The following is a 26,288-nucleotide window of genomic DNA, read 5'->3' on the forward strand; positions in this document are numbered from 1 at the left end:
TTGCAAAATAGTGCATCATAGGGAAATAATTTTTGAACTAAGGTGCCCCATATGGTCTGACTTATAGGTATGTCCAATATATGGCATGCAGAATTTCCAAGAGATTGAAATTTGGAAAAACTGTGGCTACTTCAGTACTACTGGCTGCTGTGGTCATGTGATCTTCTTTTTCAAAGTGGAAGGAAGGAAGGAAGAAAGGAAATATTTCAATGGCATACAGGTGTCTAGCAGTCCATAATAAAAATTATACAAAAAATTGTTTTTGGGCTATTAGTGCAGCCATGGCTGCCATGTCCACCTGAGATAACATATGGAAGCTTTTGAATACTGCAAACCACATTCAAACAGCTCAAGGCTTTTAGAGACCTATTATTGATGCATCACATTAAGTTATAATGCAGCTTTCTCTTGAATTAGTATGCACTGTAAATGCACTTCTCAATATATGCGACCAGGTATCTGCCAAGGTTCTAGTATAAAAATATGAATTAATTATAATAATCATGAATTTACTTAATAATCTTGGGAGAAGCAATGTAACAAAAGATATACTCTCCCATTTTAGAAATGCAAAATGTGCCACATGCTTTGAAGCTCATTTTTATTTATGCGTTTGTGGATGGCTTTATATAGCTTCATCAGTAAGCTTAGACCTTTGGAGAATAGCTGAAGATAAGTCCCTCTCTGCCTAAAATATAAAATTCAGTGTAGAGAAAGCTACTGAGAACAGGCTGGGAATCAAGTGAACCAGAAACAAAAAAATATCGAAACAACATATACCTGGAGAAGGAAATTAAGGCAGCAGCATGAAAAGATATGTCCATATTTTGTGTTTATTTAGATTTATTTATTTGCTGTACAGATTGCAATTTCCCTGACTATGAAATAAGTTATATTAGCAGCCCCCAACTTTTCTAGTTTTGCGGATCAGTGGTGCCGGCGGTGGTGTGGTGGGAAGAGGGGACAGTCCTGCACAAGCAGCGTGTGTGTGCATTTGTGCGTGCAGCTCCATTTGCGCAGGTGGGGTGATGCGCATAAGCACACTTGCTTGTTGCTTCCACAGCCTGGTTCCAAAAGGGCCACAGCCTAGTACTGGGCCATGGACCCGGGGTGGGGGGTTGGGGTCCCCTGGGTTACATGATTTTAAATTGGTGGTGGGCAGCATATTTAATTTCAGGCAAGGAAAACAATACTGCTAACCTGATGGGATCATAATACAAATGTGGATTCAGCAGAGTTTGTGTATGTGGGGCTGGGGGAGGAAAGATGGACTGAATGAATATTGTTTTTAAAAAATGTGAGCTGCAAAAATCTGGATGACCATGGATGATGGATAAAGATATGGGTGGACACCTTTATTTTTTTCGGCTAATTAGTAATCATCTGGAAATGTGTAGCCCAGATATGGTGTATCTCCATGGCCCTATTTTAGGATTTATAATGCAATTTTCTCATTACACGCCCGAGAGAGGCACTTGAATCCTGCTATTCTGTCTTATTCTAGTAGTGTACAGCAAGTACTAGAGTACATTGTCCCCTACCCAAGGCCAGCTGCCCAACTAAAGCAAGCAGACACATTTTGCAGCAGAGTAATAGGATAATGCCGGAGGTAGATGATCACTGTCATGACAAAAGCAAAGGCATCATGGGAGAAAGCAGTGGTAAACAACATTTTATGTATATTTTAATGTATATTTTATTGAAACAACTGCCTAGATAGACAAAATAAGTGATTATAGAATCCTCAGGTTGATCCGCACTCCCCATTCTACTGAGGAAGAGCTGAAGATCTTTTAGAGTATTAATGGTGTTGATAACATGACCAGATTATTTATTTATCAAACATGCTGCCACAATAAAAAAAATCACCCTCACCAGCTCATATAGGTTAAAGCCTTAGGGACATCTAATGGCTCTTGTAATGCAGGAAGACAAAATCTGAAGCTGCATAGACAGAATTATAGTTGGAACATGGATTGTAAGAGGCTTGAACATGGGAAGGTTCAACACAGTGAAAAATGAAATGAATTGACTTCACATTGACGTATCAGATATCAGCAAATTGAAATGGACTAGAATTGGTCACCTTCAGCCAGAAGATCATATTGTTTGCTCCTCAGGATTTGCTCCTCCTTTGCTCCAAAGGAGAAACCACATTGTTTTCATAATGAAGTAGAAAATGAAGTAAGTCAGTATTTGGGTACAACGCAATCAGTGATTTAGTGCTATTTCTAGATTTCACAGACCAGACTTTAATATGACAGTTATCCAAGTATATGTTCCAACCACTGATTTAGAAAAGAAATGGCTGAGTCTTAAGGCCATGGTCAATCTGAAGTTGACAGAACTGATAAGCAAGATGTGTTGCTTGTGGTGGAGACTGACTGGCATGTCAAATATTTCTAGGGTCCAGGAGACTGTGAGTTCTAGTCCCATGGAAGCTGGCTGGGTGGCCTTAGGCCAGTCACTCTCTTTCAGCCCAACCCACCTTATGAAGAAATTGTGGGAAAATAGAAGAAGGAAGGAATATTAGACATGTTCGCTACCAACTATAAACAATAATAAAGGTGGAAATAAAACAAACTCTCTTCCCACCCTAATGGTCGAAAAAAAGAAAAAGAAAATCCCTCCCAACCCTATAAAAGATGTTACTGTTGTTTACACACTGAACAACTGAGAAAGCCAAAAATACTGAGAACCTATACAAATGTGTACAACATAGATTATGAATATGTAATCTTGTATCAAGCTTTATGTTTTAATTGAATGTAAGGAAATAAATATTTTCGAATATGTTTTTATTTTATATTTTTTTGCAAAATAATAAGGGAATGCAAAATAAAATGCAAGAGCACTGCCAATTTTTATCATGGAGGAAGATAAACTAATCTTCATCTTTTAGCATCTTATACTGTGTTCTGTGCTGTCTGACACTTTTGGCAGCTGAAAATCCACATAGCTGGTAAATCATCATTTCCCTTCCTTCCGTCTAACAGAAGGCTGTCAAAATAGTTATGAACAGGTGGCTTGCCCTAATATTTGAGGCTCAAGGATATAGAGTAGAATAACTATATAATAATTATATCTTCTAATTCCTTTTCAACCCTAACAAAATGTTTCTACAACATGATACAAAGTGTTTAAAAGGATGATTCAGGACTGGTTTGAAGGATCAAAAAATTTATAGGGAATGAAAAAGAAAAAGATTTTTGTGATTTTTATACCACATTTTATACATATTTTGCACCAGTTTGTTGTAGTGATCAAGCTGCTGGCCCAGAAACCAGGTGACCTTGAGTTCTAGATGGCTTTACTCATGAAAGCCAACTGGGTGATCTTGGGTCAGTCACTCTCTCTCAGCCCAAATTACCTCACAGGGTTGTTGTGGGGGAAAATAGGAGGAGGAAGGAATGTTAGGTATGTTTGCTGCCATGAGTTACTTATAAAGTAATAACATAAATAAATATTATGATATTGGAAAGTATTTTTCATTTTATATTACCAAAGAGACAAGCCAATTCTCCTCTCCTCTTACTATTTATTTGCTTGATTGCTTCTAAGGTCCTTCAGTCATAGGATTCTAACAAACGCATATGGTTGGTTCGCATGCAAGATATTATGCATGTAATATCACAGTGAACTTTTTAAAGAGTTCAGACTGATCTTTTCTCATGTTTTCTCCTTTCCATTCCTCCATCTCCAGTAACACTTCCTAACCCTTGGAAGAAATAAGTCACTTATCCATGTTAGGCTACCAAAAAGACTTAATTTCAACTAAACACTTTTTCTGTGGAACAACTGCTACTTCTTCTCCTACCTTCTCCTGAAACAACAGCACTGGCTCACACTCAAAACTCCTTTAGTCCTCCCTCAATTTTGTTCTCAGAATACCAACAGAACTCCTTTAGTCCTCCCTCAATTTTGTTCTTAGAATACCAACAAAACTCCTTTAGTCGTCCCTCAATTTTGTTCTCAGCATACTTCCTGAATTAGTTTACTTTGTTTAGTGGACTGTTAGTTGTTCTTTCCTCCAGGAGAACCATAATGGAACCAAGCAGAGATGAAAAGTCTAAAGGACTTATTTCTGCTGGAAAACAGAGGTAATGTGTTGAGAACAAAAGGATAAAACCTTACATTCATTCATGCATTGCTTTACATTAGAGGCAACTTTGCATGGGATTATTTGGTTTTTATTTATCAGATTTATTGCCTGCCCATTTTACCACAGGATAACTCTATGTTATGCAGCATGTTAAACCATAATGTGGTTTGCATATTTGTGGATTAGAATGTTGTATTAATTCCACCACGGTGAGGATAATAAATAAAAACTAGCACCCTCCAGTTGTGTTGGGACTACATCTCCCAGAATCTCAAGCCATTTAGGGAATCTCAGGTTAGGCAAGGCTGCCTTAGAATAAAGAATTGCCTTTTCCAATTGTCATCTAATTACAGCAAATCAAGTAGCTGTTAAGGGGGCTTAAGCTCCAAAGTTGGCCCTGCTATGGTGCTGCTGTAGCAAAAATCACTGAAGGTCTGGGAATTCCTAAGTACTTTGCTGAGATGAAAGAAAGAGAACAGTTGGGGTAATGTTGAAATCCCCTCCCTCCCTTCTCTATTTTGCTGTGTTCCAAGCAATGAAGTCGTTTAGGGAATTTTGAGCCTCCATGTTGAATTACTGAATAATAAACATGATGAGTGGTTTAAAATCAAGATACTTTTTTGGAATAGATTACAACCTCCTGCATTAATTTTAATATTAATAACAACTCCAAGATAAACTCTTATTTAAAAAACAAATGGGGTGGATAAAGAAAAACAGATAATCCCAGAGGCCAGACAACAATTGCTGAAATATGGAAACATATTTAGGTTGGTGCAGACTTTAGGCTGAGTAGTAAGATGAAGAAACAATATATGAAGAAATAATAATTCCTATTTGACCAAGAACAGTAGGCAGAGGTGGTATTCAGCAGGTTCTGACCAGTTCTGGAGAACCGGTAGCAGCAAATACCACCTTTGATTGGCCCCAACCCCATCTATTCTCTGTCTTCCGAGTCCCAGCTGATCGACTGGGTCTTCTTTGGTTGCGCTGCACAGGAGAATGGAGGTGGAAAGCAGGTTAGTGGGGTGGGGAGGGAATGGGGATTTTGCAGTATCCTTCCCCCTGGAGTGGAGTGGGAATGGAGATTTACAGTATCCTTTCCAGAGGCAGGATTCAAAATTTTTTACTACCGGTTCTGTGGGCATGGCTTGGTGGAAGTGGCTTCTAACCTGATTTTCAGCTCTGTTTTCCTGTGCAGGACAACAAAAGAAGACTCAGCCGATCAGCTGGGACCCAAGAGGCAGAGAATAGATGAGGGTGGGGACGGTTAGAGGTGGTATTTGCCGGTTCTCCAAACTACTCAAAATTTCCATTACCGGTTCTCCAGAACTGGTCAGAACCTGCTGAATACCACCTCTGATCCTTCCCCTGCCATGCCCACCAAGCCATGCCATGCCCACCAAGCCATGCCCACAAAACCGGTAGTAAAATTTTTTGAATCCCACCACTGACAGTAGGGTGTAGAAAATATTCTAGATTTGAAATGTTCTGAATTTGGAACAACTATTTTGGGTTCTGAGCATCACCCAAACCCTAGATTTTGTATTGGGTTCAGGATGAAAGAGCAGCATTTCCTTATACTGTTTTTAGTGTTCCAATTCTCCTTAAATGACTTTATAAAATATACATTTCTTCCAAGCATGTTGAAAGAGGAGATGGTTGAAGTGGAAAGAGAGTCAATCAGACATATATTCCTGGACTGAAAATCAGTTTAGATGTAATATTAAGATACTCTAGTAGATAAAATACTGCTGTCTTTACATACTTTACGACGACAACACTAAGAGGTATGAATTGCCATGTAAAGCTGCTTCTCTCTCTACCCCGCTCCCTCCGTTCCTCCTTCCCTCTCGCAGGCTGTCAAATGTATTCATTGTATGCAATGTATGTGAATTATAAATACTACTATGCTGTGGAGTGTTCAGATAGCAAATGCAAGCATTCCATAACTTAATCTCTTCATCCCTACAGGTAGAGAAATACACTGCTCAAAAATATAAAGGGAGCACTTAAACAACACAATGTAAATCCAAGTCAATCACACTTCTGTGAAATCAAACTGTCCACTTAGGTAGCAACACTGACTGACAATCAATTTCACATGCTGTTGTGCAAATGGAATAGACAACAGGTGGAAAGCATAGGCAGGTAGCAAGATATCCCCAATAAAGGAGTGGTTCTGCAGGTGGTGACCACAGACCACTTCTCAGTTCCTATGCTTTCTGGCTGATGGTTTGGTCACTTTTGAATGCTGGTGGTGCTTTTACTCTAGTGGTAGCATGAGACGGAGTCTACAACCCACACAAGTGGCTCAGGTAGTGCAGCTCATCCAAGATGGCACATCAATGCGAGCTGTGGCAAGAAGGTTTTCTGTGTCTGTCAGCGTAGTGTCCAGAGCATGGAGGCGCTACCAGGAGACAGGCCAGTACACCAGGAGATGTGGAGGAGGCCATAGGAGGGCAACAACCCAGCATCATGACCGCTACCTCTGCCTTTGTGCAAGGAGGGACAGGAGGAGCACTGCCAGAGCCCTGCAAAATGACCTCCAGTGGGCCACAAATGTGCACGTGGCTACTCAAATGGTCAGAAACAGACTCTGTGAGGGTGGTATGAGGGCCCGACGTCCATAGGTGGGGGTTGTGCTTATAGCCCAACACCATGCAGGATGTTTGGCATTTGCCAGAGAACACCAAGATTGGCAAATTCACCCCACTGGCACACTGTGCTCTTCACAGATGAAAGCAGGTTCACACTGAGCACATATGACAGACGTGACAGGGTCTGGAAATGCCGCGGAGAAGGTTCTGCTGCCTGCAACATCCTCCAAGCATGACCGGTTTGTCAGTGGGTCAGTAATGGTGTCGGGTGGCATTTCTTTAGGGGGCCACACAGCCCTCCATGTGCTCGCCAGAGGTAGCCTGACTGCCATTAGGTACCGAGATGAGATTCTCAGACCCCTTGTGAGACCATATGCTGGTGAGGTTGGCCCTGGGTTCCTCCTAATGCACGACAATGCTAGACCTCATGTGGCTGGAGTGTGTCAGCAGTTCCTGCAAGACAAAGGCATTGATGCTATGGACTGGCCCGCCCGTTCCCCAGACCTGAATCCAACTGAGCACATCTGGGACATCATGTCTCGCTCCATCCACCAATGCCACGTTGCACCACAGACTGTCCAGGAGTTGCGGGATGCTTTAGTCCAGGTGTGGGAGGAGATCCCTCAGGAACCAATCCACCACCTCATCAGGAGCATGCCCAGGCATTGTAGGGAGATCATACAGGCACGTGGAGGCCACACACACTACTGAGCCTCATTTTGACTTGTTTTAAGGACATTACATCAAAGTTGGATCAGATTGTAGTGGTTTTTGCCACTTTAATTTTGAGTGTAACTCCAAATCCAGACTTCCATGGGTTGCTAAATTTGATTTCCATTGATAATTTTTGTGTGATTTTGTTCTCAGCACATTCAACTATGTAATGAACAAAGTATTTAATAAGAATATTTCATTCATTCAGATCTAGGATGTCTTATTTTTGTGTTCCCTTTATTTTTTTGAGCAGTGTATATATTTGCTGCTACTGTGTTGTTCATAAGCTTTTTTCAAGTGAATCCATTGCTGTTGCTTGCTTTTCACCTGGGCTCAGTTTTGTGGTATTTGTGCAAGCAAGAGGGTTTGCAAAAAGTCAGAGTGTTGTGCAGTTCTGTTGTTTAAAGGGTATCGCTAATTTGTGCCAATATTTTTGTAGGGTTTCCATTACATATAATGCGGTGGCCCTTGGCTAACAAACAATGGTTTTGTTTTGAGTTCCCATTGTTCCTTACAGTAGAATTGTCAAAATGTTTTCTGCTTTGTTTCAATGGAACGTGGGATACTTGAGGCTTTGGGAGAGGGGTTGCTTTATTCTGAGTTTGGAACAAAATGCTTTTTTCCATTTCATGCACACTTCTATTAGATGCTTATTACAGCTCCCTTCCCTTTCTCTAAATGGTGCTTGAAGCAGCCAAATCAATTCCATCATTTAAATGTGAAATACTAACACTAGGACCTAATCAGAATTAGAAGCTCTGTTTGTAAAATCTTTGTCTTTGGAAAAGCCCAACTGCCAACAATTTTTTTCCTTTTCCTATTTCCTATGTTTTTCAGGTAGCATGCAAGCGGAGGCAAATGTGATTTCCCAGTGAATGGAAGGCACCAAAGAAGTTTATTTTTTGTACATCACAGTGTGAACAGATCTAGTACAGGAATTGCTGATCCCAAAGAAGATGGCCAGCAAGGCTCATCCAAGACACATTGTTTTCTAAGGAATAAAACACAGAGGAAGGGACTTCTTCCCTTCTCAGCAGTAGGAAGACTAACTTGGCAACATCTTCTCTGACAATTGAGAAGAGCAGGTTGATTTAGAGCAGAGATCTCCAAACTTGGCAACTTTAAGACTTATGGACTTCAACTATGCTGGCTGAGGAATTCTGGGAGTTGAAGTCCATAAGTCTTAAAGGTGCCAAGTTTGGGGACCCCTGATTTAGAGCCAGCTTCCTGGGTGCTTGCTGGGGAATTCTGTAAATTGAAGTCCACACATTTTAAAGTTGTCAAGATTAAGTAACATTGATTTAGGGAATAGAGGCAAATGTTGCTCTGCCCTCCAACAGAAAAAGAGACTTAAGGTTTCACTGGTCAGCCATAGCTTGTTTATTTTTGCAATTTTTTTCTGCCATAGGCCACTGAGCAGCCAGGCTTGTAGGAATGGGTGGCTGAGAAAAATGGGTATCTCCTGCTGGTCCCTGTCTGTCCACCCAAGAGTGGACAAACTGCCTTCATAGTCCTGTGTTGCATCGCAAGGACATTGGTCCTTCTGCTGCCACTGTGTAGAAACTCCATGCCTTGATGCTACCCTTCCTCATCTCCCATGAAGAGCTCTGAACTCTTATAAAAACATTATTTTAAAAGTTATGAAAAATATTTATTTGCTACACGGAAGGAGCCCAACTGAGGTGACACACTGCAAAGGATGAAAATCTGGCTGGGGAAAAAAAAAAAAGGCTAAACAAAGAGGATTGTGGCACCAAAGGTCAGGAAAGAGAATTGGTTTACAAAAGGGATTTCATCTTCCCTCAAAATTCTATGGTTATGTATGTTGGGTTTCCTGTGTTATTTTATATACTGGTTTTGCACCATGCACGATGATAAAACGAGGTTGTCTTGTTTGTGGCTTGTTGCGTTGTGAGAACCTAGACCATGGAGTTGGTTTATGGTACAATCCGTCATGTGAAGCCAAGCAAATGAGTTAATTTAGGGAACCATGGTTCACTTTAACCACAGATTAGCATTGCTATCAGTGGACCTATGGTGTCCAGTTTGAACTGGCCATTATTATACGTGCTGAACAGGTCGATATTATATAGGCATAGTGTTTTTGTACAACAGTGCCCTTCTCCCTGTCCCAGGAACATATCCTCTGTCTCTGAAACAAACAAAAAAATATGGCTGAAGAACTGATTGTGAGGTGACCTTTTGCTCCGGCCCCTTTGTATAAATGCCCTCAGCGCTGAAGAAGAAACGGGAGCTGAGGAGAGTGATTTATCTTCATTTCAGACAGCTTAAGCACACGCCACACATAGCTTGGCAAAGCAATTTCACCATTGCGCAGGCATCCTTGCTTGTCAAAGGAAGCATTGTGGCACCAGCTATTTCAGTACTAAAGATACTAAATTTGCCACCAGAGCATACAGACAAGGGACAGAACGTTTTCCAGTTATTTGCTTCCTCAGGATATGACATTTCTCCCCTTCCTGCTGCTTCTGAAATCCACTCAGGATTCTCATATGCTGTTGACAAAGTATCTATCCAAATCCAGCTTTCGGTAGTTTCCTAGGCAACCAGCACTTGGGTACAAAAAGCCTGTAAACAGAATAAACCAAAACACCTCTTTGCAATTTGCCCCTCCCTCTTTTAATCTCCTTCACTCTTCTCACATTGCGCTTGCAAGCTGTGTAACAAAAATAGGAGCAAAAGAGTTCTAACCACTCCGTGTCACATTACATTTGGACTAGTTTGGGAGAGCACGTTTCTTCCATCCCACGGAGTCTTAATTTCAGCTTCAGAAACTTGGTGGGATCAGATTGTAACTTTTAGGCCAAAGGGCCCTTTTCCTTCTGAAAGACTCAAGGGCTCTTATACTGTCAGTCATTCCAATCTGCCCTTTCAGATCCTTCCCAAAGATTATAAACACATCAAACCCAATGGATACAAGAATTCCTGTCATAGCTGTGGCAGAATCTGCAGAAGATGCAATGACATTTCCCCACAAAGCTTCTGCTTTGATTTCTGTCAAGTTTCTAATTGCCAGTATAATGATTAGAAGCTTTGCAGGCAGGGATCCAAGGAAGTAGTTTATTTGGTATATTCCTAGAAATACAAAAACCTTTAAAGAAGAAATCTAGCCATTAAGTCTAGAATGCAGTCTTCCTTTCCTTTCCTTTCCTTTCCTTTCCTTTCCTTTCTAGCCACCCTTTTCTCTAATCTAATGTGATTCTGGACAGAGGAAAAAAAACATAGCATTCCACAATTATATAAATAAAGACATAAATAATAAATTAAAAAGAACTGACAGAATAAAACCTCAAAATAAAAATAACTAGCTGGCCCAGATGCCTGGAAAGAACAGGTCTTAAGAGCTTTCTGGAAAATCAGCAGTGTAGAGGCCAGTTTAATTTCAGGTGGTTGTGAATTTCAGAGGGCAAGCAAGTGCTATGACCCAAAAGCACTCGTGCTGGGACACACCTGACCACATTCCTTAATGGAGCAGACCTGAAGCATGTCTCTCCTTGCAGATATAAGGAGAGACAATCAGAGAGAGGCAGTTCTTCAAATAATATGGTCCTATGCCACGAAGGCCTTGATAGGTGTCAGCTCAACAAAATAGACCAGACTAAGAAACGAATGCAATTCCTACTTTTATTGTAGGAATTAGAGTGGCAAAATCTTGCAAGCCTGAATTTGCTCCCCTCTCCCTCACGTTACCTTATGTGAATTAGAGAGGGGCCTATCTGAGATCTTTAATTAAATATGTAGATTCTTGGCCTGGGCTCAAGTCCTTCTTACCTGGCTCTTGCCTTGCAGATTGCTCTTTAATGCCATCCTCCATGAGCTCTATAAAGCAGCACCTTTAATGGTTCTCTGCCGTTACTACTCATAGCAGAAACAAATTCAAATTTTGTACCTCTTTCTCCAACCTGTTGACATAATGGACTGGGTGTTTCATGCTTTGAGGAGGAAGGTTTAACACACGGCCATGGCTTTTGAAAGGGACCCGTCTAATCTAAGATCTTTGCTTCTGACTCTGACAAATCTCACCCGCAGGGCCTCATTTTGTATCCCAGAATATTCTGTAGATAATAAAACTTATGGACATCTGAAGGGAATTAAGAAATTCAGTTGACTAATGGAATTTTTTAATCATTCTGATAGAGATAAAAAGAAGTACTAAAAAGTACAAGTAAAAAGTGCACTAAATCATTGCAAGACACAACTTACAGATGCACAATCTGCCCTCTCCCACTCCTGAAAATATTGGCCCTATTGCCTTTTCTATTAATCTGATTTTCTTTATCCATTAAACTTCTGGGAAATTGAAAAAAATATAGAAGGATGACTCCCCACCATTTACAAGTTTCTTTCATATAAGCTCTGGCATAATTACCCATCATTGCTGGAAATGAATTCTGCAAACCTTCATGTTTCATTAATTTACATATGTGATAGAACATAGTCGCTGGATTGGATAAATTAACGAATTCCTTAAATTAAGCCATCAGACATTGCCAGGTTTTCTGGACAGACTGCAGAGAAAACTGCAAACCTATCTGCCCTTTTGCAGTAAAAATACAGCATAACCAAAGGCTGAGTCTGCTAGGGGTCATGAGGCAACAGGAATGTTCTTGCCAACTTATTTCAGGACGTCTAAGCTGCAACGTGTGAAGTGATTCCATCAGATCTTGGTCCATACATTATGATTCTTAGGGCTGGAACAGATTCATGTTGCTATGGATTTCACTTGTGTGGCAGGTTTCTAGACATTAAGTTTCAACATCTTTTTAATGTTACGGGCACTGGGTCCTCCCCTCACCCCTCCCCTTAAAAAAAAGAGTAGGTTTCCTGAACAAAAATAATTGATCATTCCTTTTTGGACTATTCCAGTTGCCCTAAAGTGTCACATAATTAAACAGTCCAGTGAGTTTAAAGTAACCATCCATGGTTGGATGACCTTCCCCCCAAATGAATTAATTTGAGGTATTTTTTGATAAAGGTAACAGCACCAATGTTTTTCTCAATGAAAATATGAAGAGATTACTTGCTTTGCCTGCAAAAGTATGCATGGGGAATGGGGTAGAGAATGATAAGTTTCTTTGAAGTCAGGGAATTCTTTCACACAAAAACGAAAATCCTTCCCCGGATAGAAACATGAAGAAGTGTTGGATTTTGGAACAGAGAAATAGGATATTTCAAATGCTCAGAAATCTGAAAGTGCTGTTCAGATCATACAAGAAGGAAACCTCTGGAAAAACTATTTGACTTTTAATTGGACAATGTGGCAAAAAATATTTTGTCTTGGTTCTGTGCATGACTTCCTACAATGTTACACAATGATTTGAAAGATGATTTGCGAAAACGATATTTAAGCAAGATGTCATCTTTTGTCACTTGTTAATGGTGTTTTTTCCCCCCTATGGCTAATGATAAAAAGATGATTCTAATTGTTTCAATTAAAAAAACAGATTAAAAGCAGCATCAAGTAGCATTCACATATCCGTTATGAGCGTCAGTTTCTGAAGTTGTTAATATTGATGGTAATCACCTGAGACAGTAATCAGCAGGCTGTGGTGCCTCTTAAAAGTAAGTCTCTCATGTCACCTTGTGGTCATATTTGGGAAATGCTTCTTGAGTTGTATTGGTTGCAGAGGGTAGAACTTTTTCAGAAGATGATTCAGATCTCATTGTTCCACAAAACAATTGTTTACTGAAATTGGTAAGATTCAGTATTTTCTCTGAGCTGAAGATGTAACCCAGATCTTTGTGTATTCTGATGCTTAGATGCATTTAATTGTGTACACTTTGCAGCCTGTGTTCTGAATTGAAATGAAGATAGGATTTACTTTCCTGAAGGGGAAGAAGTGTCCAGGTGCAAAGTGTTTTTCATCATCTGTTTGAACAAATGATGGCTCCACCTGATCCAATACTTTGTTTCAGACAGCAGCCAGACAGATGTTCCTTGTGTAGCATGAAGACAATGGCTTTCCATTTTATAGGTGGTCCTTGATTTTGTTTAGTGAGTTTGAAATTACAAAGGCACTAAAAAATGATGACTTACAACTAGTCCTCGTACTTATGACCATCGCAGCATAGTCACCTGATCAAAATTGGGGCACTTGGCAACTAGCGTGTATTTACAAGGGTTGCAGCATCCCTGGATCACATGATCACCTTTTAGAACCTTCCCAGCTAAGCTTCTGACAAGCAAAGTCAATAGGGAAAGCCAGATTCACTTAATGACCACATGGCTTGTTTAATAAATCTAGTAATTTTCCTAACAAAAGAAAGTCATAAAAATCAGGTGTGGCTCAACTGCCTTGCTTAGCAACAGAAATTCTAGTCCCCATTGTGGTCATAAGTCAAGGATTACATATATACTTGCCTTCTTTCGAAATGGTAAGCACTGCCATTTTTTCCTGTAGATGATAGTTGAACTTTCTCCTCCAACACCTGTAGAAGATTCCAGTTATGAAGCATGCCTTGTGGTTGGATATCTCTGGCTCCCTTTACTTCATCCTGACTTACCTTCTTACTTCTTCTTCAGAAGAAGTGAAAGCTACTCTTGGATTGTCCTATAGAGTTGCTTGCTATCTTCTTGAACAAAAGTGACATGGCTTTTCATAGCTACGTGTATATTTAATCAGGGCAGCTTATAAACACTTTCTGCTTACATTTTTTTCCCAATATAAAACCACTTTTAAGAAACAGAGGTACTTAAGGCTGCATTTTAAGCCCAAGCTACCACTTTCTTCCCTGCAATCTCTTAAAAGTAATTTTCAAATTATTGTGTTGAATTTGAACTGACTGAAGGACTAAACTAATATATAGGCTGGATACTTGATTTGAATGTCCTCTGTTTTACTATATTTTGATAATATAGTATTGGGGTGTGTGTGTGTATACATATATATAATGTTTGTGTTGTTACACAGGTATAAGCGTCCAATAAAAATGGCAATGGCATTGTGTTGATAGTTCAGGGTTCATGACATTATTGTGCAAATGAAGCAAATGATATGCTTGCCTTGATGTAAAAATGAGCCCCCAATTTGTGCCATGTCATCATACTCTACAGGAACTCTGAGTGAGTTGGTTGTTAACAAGATACAGACAGGACAAGTATTAAAACTGACCCAGCTTAAACTAAAATGAATTGGACATAGTAGCACTAATGTATTCATAAAGGTAGAGTAACAAGGACATCGCACTAATTAGTGCTAGTTACATTTCAGATCAAAAGGTGAAAAGGTAATTCAGAATACATTTGGGCATGCATGTAGCACCTGTCCACAACTCTTTAAAGCAATTACATCTTTCCCTAAGATTGCGCTGCTGATACAATCCTGGGAAAAGTACAGTTGCTTTAAGGACTCTTAGATGAGAAATGCTATGTGAGCACCCCTACACAGCTTTTTCAAGCTTCATTCAGTGTGTGATGGGTTTTTTTCTTAGAAACTCCAGCAGCAAGCAGTGGATGGGTCAAAGACAAAGCTTGGATAGGTAAGTTGCTTTTTTGCAATACAAGAAGCTCCCAGAACAAAGATCACTTACCACAAGATCTAGAAATTCAGCTTGCTGTACATAACAAACCCAGGATGTGAATCTTAGATAGCTATCTCCCACCTTACATGTCAGGGAATTTCTTGTTGCTCTTTTATTTTTTTTGCCTTTAGATGTGGAGAGGCACCAGACTGCTGATTAAGTTCTTATCTTCATTTTTTTGCCTTTTGCACCTCAATGTATATCAGTCTGTTTGTTCATGGAAAAACTGTCTGTCCATCTGCTTGGGGTGGAAGAGGAAGTTAAAACTCCTTAACTTCCAATTGTTGTTTTTTTCCTTAACAAAGAGAGACTGAACGACCATTTGTATGAAATGATATAGGGCAGTGATGGCTAACCTTTTTGTTGTCGCGTACTGAAGGCTCACATGTGCATGCCTGCACCCATAATGCAATGCATATGCAAACCCCCCATGCTCCCCCCGCCCCCCTGCACATGCGTGCAGGACTCCCCCATGCTACCACTGACCCCCTGCACATGCGCACACATCTCCTGCATGTGTCCCACCACCCCACGCACACATGGCAAATACCTGAAAATCAGTTGGCTGGCGGGAGGTGCGTGTGCTTATGCGCAGTGGTACTGAGCTGGGGCGACGGCTTGCATGCCCGCAGAGATGGCTCTGCATGCCACTTCCGGCATGCATGCCATAGGTTCGCCATCACAGATATAGGGTCTCCTGTTTGAGCAGGGGTTGGACTAGAAAACCTCTGAGGTCCCTTCCAACTCTATTATTCTATGTTCCAAGAACCTTGCCTCTCGCTGCAGTCATCTCCTTGTCTGGAAGCACCTGTCAACCATTTTTAAAAAAGAATGTAAAGATACTGTATGTTTAATACCAATTGCTTAGTGTTAGAAAGGATCTTGAGAGATTTTCTAGCTCAGCCCTTTGCTTAAGACAAGAACCCTCACATAAACTCAGACAAATGGCTGTGCATTTGTGCTCTTGGACTATCTCCAGCTTTGCCTTCTTTGATCAGTGGGAGAATCAGTAGCAAACAATTGGAAAGGAAGCTGAAGAGAGGCACCCAGGGTTTAAAATGATGAAAAGTAACAAAGAGCTGGGGGAATAGGGTGTGGAGGCCTGGCCTTCCAGGGAGAAATCCACTCTACTCCTATCTAATATCTATTTCTATCTCTATATAAATATTGCCATATTTGCACATTTTAAAATGTTTGGGAAATCCTGGAATGCAATCTACTTGCATGTAGATTCTTGAGGTTCTTATGGATCTTGACATATTGCTTTTCTTTAGAAGTCCTTTAGAGGGCACCAAATCTGTTCCTTGTTCGGCAGCTGAAGTCGACAAATCAAGAAATAAAGGTCAGGTAACAGCCCAGGTGGGCGGGTGGGCAAAAACATCAGCAGACATAGAACCGGTTCCATGTCTGCTGCTCTTCAGAGCTACCGGTTCTACAGAGGTGGACAGAACCGGTAGAAACCCACCCCTGCACCAAATGAATGCATGGGTACCAAAGACACATACATGGTCCAACCCACCGGAGTACAATAGTCAATGTTGCTAGGAATCAACTTTACTTGTGTACGCATTGAACAGAAGGCAAGAACTGCAACTGAACATGAAAAGGAAATTTTATTAAACATGTCTACATAACATGAGTTGGAAGTTCATTTAAAAGCACAGGGAGATGTTAAGACAAGTGGTCAAAATAGAAAGATACTACCGAATCATTTATTTATTTGGCCACTAAAAGACAAAACAGAATCTAGTCAGTGCACCAATGCTTCAGTTCTTCCTGCTCAGCAGGTCGAGCAGTAATCATTCCATGTGCCCCATGGAAACATGGGCAGAATAGTTCTGGCAATATTAAATCATAATAGTAATAATAATAATAATAATAAATATTTCACTTGGTGCAGGCAGTTATGTCTAGGAAGGAAAACATAATTGTGTACACAGTTTCTACATGTGTTACAGCCCAACAGTAGGAATCTACATCAAAATATTTATTAGAAGGAATTTGGTCCGTACTACATCACGTTTTCCATAGGGTAAAAAATAAAGTCCATCTATAGACATTAAGCACCAGACTAACTCATAGCCTGGCTGAAACCTGCAAAATGTCTATAAGAAAAAAATGGATGGCTTAGATTTCTTGGTTACTTCGTTAGCATAATTACGAGCAAACTGTACAAGTACATGCAACATACAACCTGGCCTATGTAGAACTAACATACATTATTAAATAAACTCTTTTGTTTCTTTCCCCCCGTTTTTCTTTTCCCCTCCCCCCTCCATTTCCCCCTTCCCCTCTTTTTCTTTTACAAAAATGTACATGCAGCTTGGAATAATTCCTGGTCATGCTGCTCTATTTTGTGAGATCACCCTAAAAGGAACAAAAACACCTCAATGCACCTGCATATTCTACAGGGCATTTTAAAGCACATTTACAAGAAAAACAAAAACATAAAAAAAATCACAATGGATTTCAAGGCCATAAAGAATCTAAATCAGCCTCAACCAACCTGTTGACTTTCGGTTTCTGTTGGGACTAAACTCAGCATATTCCTAGAGGGTTGCAGTCCAAAAACATCTCAAAAGCACCAGGTTGGGAAAGGCTGACTTGAATGAATAAAATGTAAGTATATTTATTCTTCTTCCTTTAACTATACCTCTCCCCCCCACCCCACCCCCGACCCACGAGGTAATTTTGTTTTAAAACAATCAAGCTTTGTGCTTGCATCAATCTCAAAGATATGTAAACTGAAGTTTAAAAAAAGCATTCATAAGTGCAGAATAGTTCAGCTGGAATTTTCAATGACAAATAATTCTCAGTGAAATAAACATTGAAACGGTGATAAGAACTTTGATTTTGTAAAGTTACAAATAGACTCAGGGTCCAGATGGATTTAAAATTAGATTTCTGAATTAATTACAAGAATTCTTTCTGATGGAAAATACCTTTATTTTGAATTCTTTTTTAAAAAAAGAAACATGATAGGATGAGACTTTGAAGATTGGATACTAGAGGAAACCAGAAAGAACTGAAGATTACAGTTAAAGAACACTTAAAATCAACGTATTACTGCAGAATAAAGGAATGTACTTTAACATTGGGCATATTGAATGTTATTTTTGAACAATGGATCCAGCAGTTAATTTTAAGAATGTCTGCCTCAATAGACAGACTGTGTTTGAAAGATGTCATGGAAGAGGAACATGTTTTACTGGAAAAGATTGAAAGTAGATTTAAAAATGAGAGGCTGCAAGAATGTTATGGAAAAAGATGTCATACTGGAGAGACTTGTTAAAGCTTTGAAAAATTTTGTGAGAAGGGACAAGAAAAAGAAAAGAAAAGAAATCAAGTTCTAGGGTATTATTTGAAGGGCCTAAGACCAAGATTATTAAAATAAAGGGAAGAAATGGTTTATCTAGTTATCTGTGGCAAACCTTAATGGATCAGACTTGATTGATGAGGCTTTAAGGATTTTTTCATAGATAAGAGATGGGATGTGGGAAAAAGAAATCATTTGTTGTATTTTAAAGAAGATAAGTTATTAAAATTGTTTATACTTGTGGTAAAGGGGAAGTAATTCTTTAATATATTTCTTTCCTTTTCTTTATCATATTCCTATTTTTCTCTTTTTTATTTTCTGTACTTTCTATTTTTCCTTCCTTTTCCTATTAGTTTTTGTCTTTTTAATTGTAAATTTGAATAAAATTACTATTAAAAAATTCAGTGGAAAATTGAACAATTTATACCAAGCTCTAAAAGGGGAGAGCTAAGTCTTTTCAAAAGTAACACAAGAATTCAAACATTCTAGATAACAATACAAAGTTTTAGATGTTCAATATTTTCCCAATCAATATTTATATGTATATGATATGATTCTAATGACTTTTCTAATGAGCTCTGGTAGAACAATCACTTTACAAAAATGATGGCCAGTATATTAAAATTAAATCCAAAGCCAAGCCAAAACTTGTTGGTTTAAAAAAAAAAAAACAAGTCTGTAACAATAGATGCAGCTTTAGATTTCCTTCATGCAAACTCTTAAAAACAGGAAAAAAAAACCCACCTTGATGCATAATGCAAATATATTCTGTTTTTACAACAGTAACAAGCTGTAATAAGAAGCAAAAGTAAACCGTAAGTTGGCCATTTATTCTAGTTCCCCACCTGTTAATTAAGATTGTGGACAACCAGAAAGGAGGAACAATGGGACAGCTATTGGCATCGCAGGATTGCAAATGAACACTTTTCAGAGATGCTTACAGAGATATACTTCAGCCCTTTTTGTTTTTGTTTTAGAAAAAGAAAGGAAGAGTCTCTGTTAGCATCAAGAAGATTTTTTTTTTTTTTACAAAACTGGCAGGAGAACATAGAAAAAAGAAGTAGGAGAGGTAACAATACAGAAATATCAGGATGTTAACACTGCTTGTGGTTTCTGCTGAGAAACAAAATGGGACGGGGCACTGCTGAAGAATGGTAGTTCCAGTTGAATCTCAAAAGTCGTCCTTCAAATCCTGATTAGGGTAAACGTCAGGGTCATTTTGCTAGATGGATTGACTATATTTTCATATACTGCTTTGCTCAATCAATTTAAGCTGTCTTTTTTTAATACCCAACTCAAGACATATTTTTGGATCAACTACTACAGGCAAAATTGATGTGATGATTGTCTCTTTTCAAAACTGTTCCTCGTTGTTGCAAATAGCTATTCCCCTTCCCACTGATTGCCTTGAGTGACACTGAGTTTGTTAAGAGAACTCCTGCTTGACGTTCGTTAAGATCGAATACAGGGAGGCCCAGTTGAACTTTCCAGAGATGACTGGGAAGCCCTGCGAGTCAGAGGAGTCAATGTTGGATCCACCAAGGAGGAAGGTGGAAATAATTTATACCAGCCTATTACCACACTGGATAAATCAAGTTCTTCTAACAAGATCTGTGCAACTCCCATGAAACACTTGTGATCCATTCGACCATAATCTCCCCATACTATCACCTGCAAAGACAACAGGCAGAATTAATGCTTGCTTATTGACTTAATTATTTAATTATTTAGGCTTACATGGGGTTCCAATCAGAAATGACTCTGATTGACTTATGTTCCTTATTACAGTATTAAAATGCAATCTGGACCATACATTTTAAAAAAACCACACACACAACAATACAAATCATAAACTAGATCTTTATCACCTTCTGGGATAGTAACAGCAAAGGACCACTTGATCTGCAAGGCTATTCTGAGATTACATCTTGTATTGTATATTATATAAACTGGAGGCAATCACTTACTGGATCCAAAAGAAATCCTTTGGATTTTAAAACTTCAGATTTCTTCCAGCCAAATCACTGTATCTCTCTTTCTTTTCGTTTCCTATAACTAGAGATCTTTATTCTCTTTTGTCCCATGACTCAAATGGGTCACTAATCTAACTTCATTAAGCTCTAAGACCATTTCCTGTCATTGATGAAACATCAACTATTCTACCCATTTTTTGTCGTGTCATTCACCCAAGAAAGGACAATCTTCTAATAACTGTTTCGATATACTACTCTATAAAACAGTGATACAAAATTCATTTATTTATTGTATTTATACATTAAATTTATTAACCACCCATCTCCCGCACAGAAGGGCTCTCATATTTTCTGAGCTGAATTTAGCTCTAACTATGCCGGAGTGTTCGGTTTTTAGTTGATATCATTGATAGTGATCATAGGCTGCACCAAGATAAAAGTATCTACTGACCTGAAGGACTTTACCATGTGAATTTTCATCGAAAACCAATGTCTGTTGGTATAAGGGATCAAGGGTTTTCCTGGCAATCCTTGTTTTCTTCTTAGCTACACATGCCCCATTTTCAAGCAGATACACTTTGACATATGGTGCTACAAAATATAAATATGTCATGTTTTTACAACTTAAGTTAGTAACTCCCTTATTGTAAGGCATTTGTACTGTAATAAGAAATTAATTTAAATTACCACCGTGATTACGAAAACAGCAGTAGCAACTGGTAAGTTACAAAAAAATGTAATGAACCAAACATCTAGAATTCTCCTCTAGTGCACACAACATCTTATGGCAGTATAAATCTGTTATAACTCTCGGAAACTCAAATATATTTTTAGTTATTGGCATGGTCGCATGAGTTATTAAGATTTACCAGGAAAATATTTGGACAAAAGCATAGGAATATTCTGTATGCTTTAATCCTTAACATTTCTACTGAAAATCAGAAAGGTTAATATAAGGTTCCACCTACTGATTGTGGATGGATATAGATAGATAGATAAACATACAGATAGATAAATAGATCTTCAATAGTGTCTGATCATTAGATCAGGACAAGTCTCTGCAATTTTCATAGCATGGTTTTTCAGAAGTTGTTTGCCAGTGCCTTCTTCCTAGGGCTGAGACACAGTGACTGGTCCAACGTCAGTCAACTGTGCCCAAGACGGGACTAGAACTCATGGTTTTCAGATTCCTAGCCTGATGCCTTAACCACTACACCAAACTGACTCTCATGTCTCTCTCTCTATCTCTTTATCATACAGACAAATGATCAATTATGAATTAGGAAAGAATGCCTAAGAGGTAGCAATCTTCTTGCCAGTATTTAGTGTTTCTTGTTTTAGCACAAAAAAACTCAGCTAGAAAATTATCCTTTTTCCAATAGGCATGTCTGAAATAGTTTTCATTGTATCAGGGATTCTTTTCAAAGATTTGAGCTTCTTCTTGATAGGAAATGACAAGTTACTGACTTGTGCAAAAGATGAGAATGGCACTAAAAACTTTGGTTACTTGGCTTCAGGGCATCCCTCACTTGCTCTGTACACTTCTTAATGATGCTGGAAATGTGTATTATGCATAGTGTATTGCATCAGAATATTTCTTAAATTATGATAATCTTTTGTGATCTGTTCTATGAGGAAGTACACAGGGCAATCCTATATGTAGCTAAGTCTCATATAATAGAATGAACTTTATTCTTATAATAAAAAACGCATTACAATTTAACTTCTTATCTACATCTGGCAACATCTATTGGATTTATAGCCAGTATGATGTGTATGTATAGAGAAATTGATGAAAATCATAAATCAGATTTAATCATAAGTTGTTTTGCCTGCTGAAGGGACAAGTGTTAATAAAACATATGGTTTTATACAATCATATTTGTCCAACCCCAAATGGTTCATTAGGTAATTCTGTTAAACAGTGTCATGCTTATTATACCATGATCAAAACATTGTAACCATCTACCACATTTTATGATCTTGGTATTAGTATTTGGAGAATCAAGTATTAGGAGTATTAGTATTAGGAGAATCAAGTAAAGCTCCCTCCCCTTACGCACTCTTTCATAACTTCTCTAATTATTCTTGTAGCAATAATTATAGGAGATATGATGTTTGGGTATTAGATCTGTCATTCCAAGAATGGCCATGCATGGCACTTCCTGAAAAGGTTGACTTGGTGGCCACATCCTTGTGATTGAAGCCCACACAGCACACACAAAGGATGGGTGGGTCTTCCATTGTGCATTTGCTGCCACCATCTTGACTTTTTGGGCCCCTTCTGACAGATGCCCTTGGATATATACAACAGTTCTGGTGCACAGAGCAGTGCTTGAGTGTTCCATCCATATTTTGGAACACTGAATTCTTCACAGCTATATGCCATATGCACAGTCTGAAAAATGTGGACCCAGATGGCATCATCAAAGTTTGGCTAGGTAGAACTTTTCTTACCTGGGGTAGATTTAGAGCCAGGCTTCTGTATTAGGCCTCGAGCTCTAATAACTTCTACTTCTAACTGTCCTTTCTTATCCACCATTCCGATCTGAATATCTCCTAAGACAGAGATAGAGTTATCATATTAATCGAAGGAAGGAAGGAAAGAAGGAAAGAAGGAAAGAAGGGAGGAATTAGTTTTATACTGTACCTTAAATTGTGCTATTTATTATTTTATTAAGCACTTCCATCCTGGCTTGCTAAATTTTCTACCTTTTTTCAATTGGTTTAACTTACATTTTAGCTAACTGGCACAATTTATCTTATGTAGTATGCAATTTAGTCTAACATCAAAGACATAAACAGAACAATAGATTTAAATGTAATAGCCTCAGTTGACTGGCAATAATAAAAATGGCAGCCGGAAACACTTCAGAGAACACGCTCCAAAGTCATGTCCTGCCCTACACATTTTTAAAATCTGTTTGGTACCCACTGAGCATCAGTAGAGGGTGCAACAACAGCTTAAGAGTTTTTACAATTAGAACAAGATTTATATCATTGGCATGTAAGAGAAGTTTCCCAAAACACTTCAAAAAATAAATGTTTCAATTGGTTTTAGAATCTCTGCAGAGCCTATTAAAAATTAGAAGCATAAGTAGTGGAACTAAAATATCACTGGGAAAAATAAACTGTTTTCAACCTAAGTCATACATGAACTATTTGTAGAACTGCATTGACTAAAACCCAGCAGGTGTATTATATACAACTAAAAAATCAAATCATCATTTATAATACAACTGACTCAATAATTGCTCAAACATAGCCAATACATCTATGAATGAATAAGGAACATTAGATAGAAATAAACAAAATCTACCCTAAATAAAAATACAATAACAGCTAAAGTTGAGGCCAGGTTCAATTGTACTCCTGTTCAGGAAACTTTTTTAAAAGGCTGTTCTTTCTACTTCTGACTATCATCAAGACAAAATTGTTGGCATCAAGTGAGCAATTTTGTAAGAGAAAATGACCTATTGGTAGATAGTTGATGTTCACCTGCTCGAATGTTTTTGCTAGAGTGTGATTAAATATTTACACCAATAACAAAAACCCTAATTAAAAAAGGAAAATAAACCTCGGAGCTTTGTAGTACAATCTGGTACAGAGAAATATTGCAAAAGTCACAAAAGGAACTCAACTCACCTGTTTCAAATTACCTTAATAATTCCTTTTATGCAATTAATTTATGGTCCATGCTAAAATATTTAGGAACATCAACTTACTACATACACTACAGAAATGGCCCAGCACATAGCTATACATACAGAATGGATGAAAAATGGGACACATTTTAAAAACTGCTTAATCAGATAAGGATGTGACAACCCTGCTCTCAAACAATACATTTTTAAATGGCTAATCTGTTTTACAGGTAAAAGAAATCTACTCTTACCCATGGCAGGAGTTGCTAAAGTCTGTCGTCCCACTAGCTGAGCCGGTCCAAGCCCATCTAGAAAATCACTGAACTGGCTATCAGCACCCAGTCGAACTCCAGGAAATATTAAACTATAACAAAAACACAGTAGAAGGGCTAAAAAATAATTCATATTATCTGGCTATTATTTTGGCATGACTCTTTTTTCAAATGTACAGCTATGGATGAAACCTATGAAATATAGAACACATTGCCATTTTCTTGAACCTTACTCTTTTTGGAAAACTTACTCATTTCTGAAATTGTCACATAAGATAGGACAATATTAGTTCTATGGAAACAGAACCCCACTGTAAATGTTGAGTTCAAATGAAAACATCAGGTATTCCAAACTACAATTCCCACCATGTCCAGACAGCATTCTGGATATGCTGAGTCTAGATAATTGTAAAGACAATAAAGAAATATCCCCATTTTTTTTCTAGAAGCTCTGCATGTCGATTGTTCCCTTGGTCTCAAAACAGATGGGGGGAACCCAAGATCTTAGGCATGGTAAAAAAATGGTGTGCACCCATTCCAGTCCCAAAACAGCCGGGGAAAACATTCCTTCAATTTTTTTTATGTTCTTTTCAATACATAAAAGTACCCCAAATTTGGTATCCTATCATGACAACATTAGCAGATTTTGGCAACATATTTAGGACCAAGGGCCTTATTAAATATGTACAGGTTTGGATTAATACAGCCAATTGATTGAACAACAATCTTATCTTGTTTTCAGAAATGACCAGATTATTTATTAAGTACACTTGTCACAATGTACATTTATCAAAGTAAAAAAAAAATCAGGTTGAAAAACAGATTCCATCTTGAGGCTGCTCCTTTTCTGCCTCATAGCGGTTCCAGTTTTGATAAATGTCTGGATAAAAGGAAACTGAAAACCTCAGCAGAACTTCCATATTTGAAATAAAATTATAGTATTTGAAATTACCTGAAGCCTCTATTAGAGGCATCACATATTAAAACAGCAATTTAGGCTAAAGTTTCCCCCTGGGATCTTCCAATCCTAGGCAGCAAGTCTTGCCAGAGCATAACCAGGGATATTTTATCTTTGAGAATCAGCAGAATCACCCAAGAGAATCTCCAAAGCACTTTTTCTTCCCTACTGAGCAACCACAATTCCCACTCAATTCATCTCAATGAGACAGCAGGGTTTTTAGGTCAACCTTGTCCCAATTTATCTTCCTCTGCTGTCCTATATAGGCGCTATTGCTCGGAATCTGTTTTATCCTTCCTTCTGCTTTAAAAGATTGTCTCTCCTGCGTGGTTGCAACAGTTGATCTGCCTCCTGTTGCAACACTATGGGAACCCTAACCTTCCAACATTGTCATAAATCACCTGCTCATCTGACACATATAATGGGGTTTGGTTTTCAGAGGCTTCAACTCACTTTCCTTCTGAGCTGTAACTGTTGATACTCCCATCGGTTGACTCCCGACTGGGCTGCCGGACCATGCGACTTCTCATTTCTGCTGCCATTCCTGTCTCTGTGCTTCTTTGTATCGTGCTTTTCAGCTTCTTGTTGCCAGTCTCTGAAACAGACAGAAAAACAGAGAGTAGTAGAAACTGTAATAGGAATACTTATAGGGAATTTTTAAAAGGTTATAAAATCTTTGTAGTTATGTATGTTGTTCACAGTAGATTAAAATGAAAGAACACTGAACTAAACACACCTTTAAATAATAGGCAATAAAACTAAATTATCTTATTCTTAGCAAGCATACTGTCCTGTATATAACACATTTCAGTTCATTCATTACTTTATCTACTCATTAATACTAATAAACAACTCATTTTTTTCAACATGCATCTTTTTTGATCTTTTTAGTATATAGCATTTACCATCTATAGCTACAATCCTATATTCACTTACCTGGAATGTAAGTTTTAACTCAACTCCATTTAAACAGAAGTCACAGGGAACTGTAACACAGCATTTTTAAAAAAGAAAGATACAATGCAATAATTCCTCATTCATTTGCTGCACACTTATGAGCACATTTATGATGGGGGATGTTGGTTTTGCAACAGCCATGCTTATATTTTGTGAATGTGTTCAGCAACTTCACCCAACTTGATATTCTCCAGATATGTTGGATTGTGA

The 26,288-nt window shown here is 38.5% G+C and overlaps 1 protein-coding gene across 48 annotated transcripts in view; it reads right to left on the reverse strand.

The window, feature by feature from the left end:
- Positions 1 to 16,552: 16,552 nt before the first annotated feature.
- RIMS1 (regulating synaptic membrane exocytosis 1) overlaps positions 16,553 to 26,288 on the reverse strand; it is a 259,181-nt gene continuing 249,445 nt past the window's right edge. For all 48 annotated transcript variants that reach the window (XM_087915329.1, XM_087915343.1, XM_087915448.1 and 45 more), the window contains 5 exons: positions 25,575 to 25,716; positions 24,143 to 24,255; positions 22,705 to 22,806; positions 20,699 to 20,838; positions 16,553 to 19,945 (listed from right to left, as the gene is read on the reverse strand). In XM_087915329.1, coding sequence (XP_087771455.1) covers positions 19,727 to 19,945; positions 20,699 to 20,838; positions 22,705 to 22,806; positions 24,143 to 24,255; positions 25,575 to 25,716 — 716 coding nt within the window. In that variant the 3' untranslated portion in view covers positions 16,553 to 19,726. The remainder of the gene's footprint in view (positions 19,946 to 20,698; positions 20,839 to 22,704; positions 22,807 to 24,142; positions 24,256 to 25,574; positions 25,717 to 26,288) is intronic.

Source organism: Pseudonaja textilis, chromosome 1 (genome assembly GCF_049901715.1).
Source record: "Pseudonaja textilis isolate UNSWEBS1 chromosome 1, rPseTex1.2, whole genome shotgun sequence".
In the NCBI taxonomy this organism is placed as follows: Eukaryota; Metazoa; Chordata; class Lepidosauria; order Squamata; family Elapidae; genus Pseudonaja; species Pseudonaja textilis.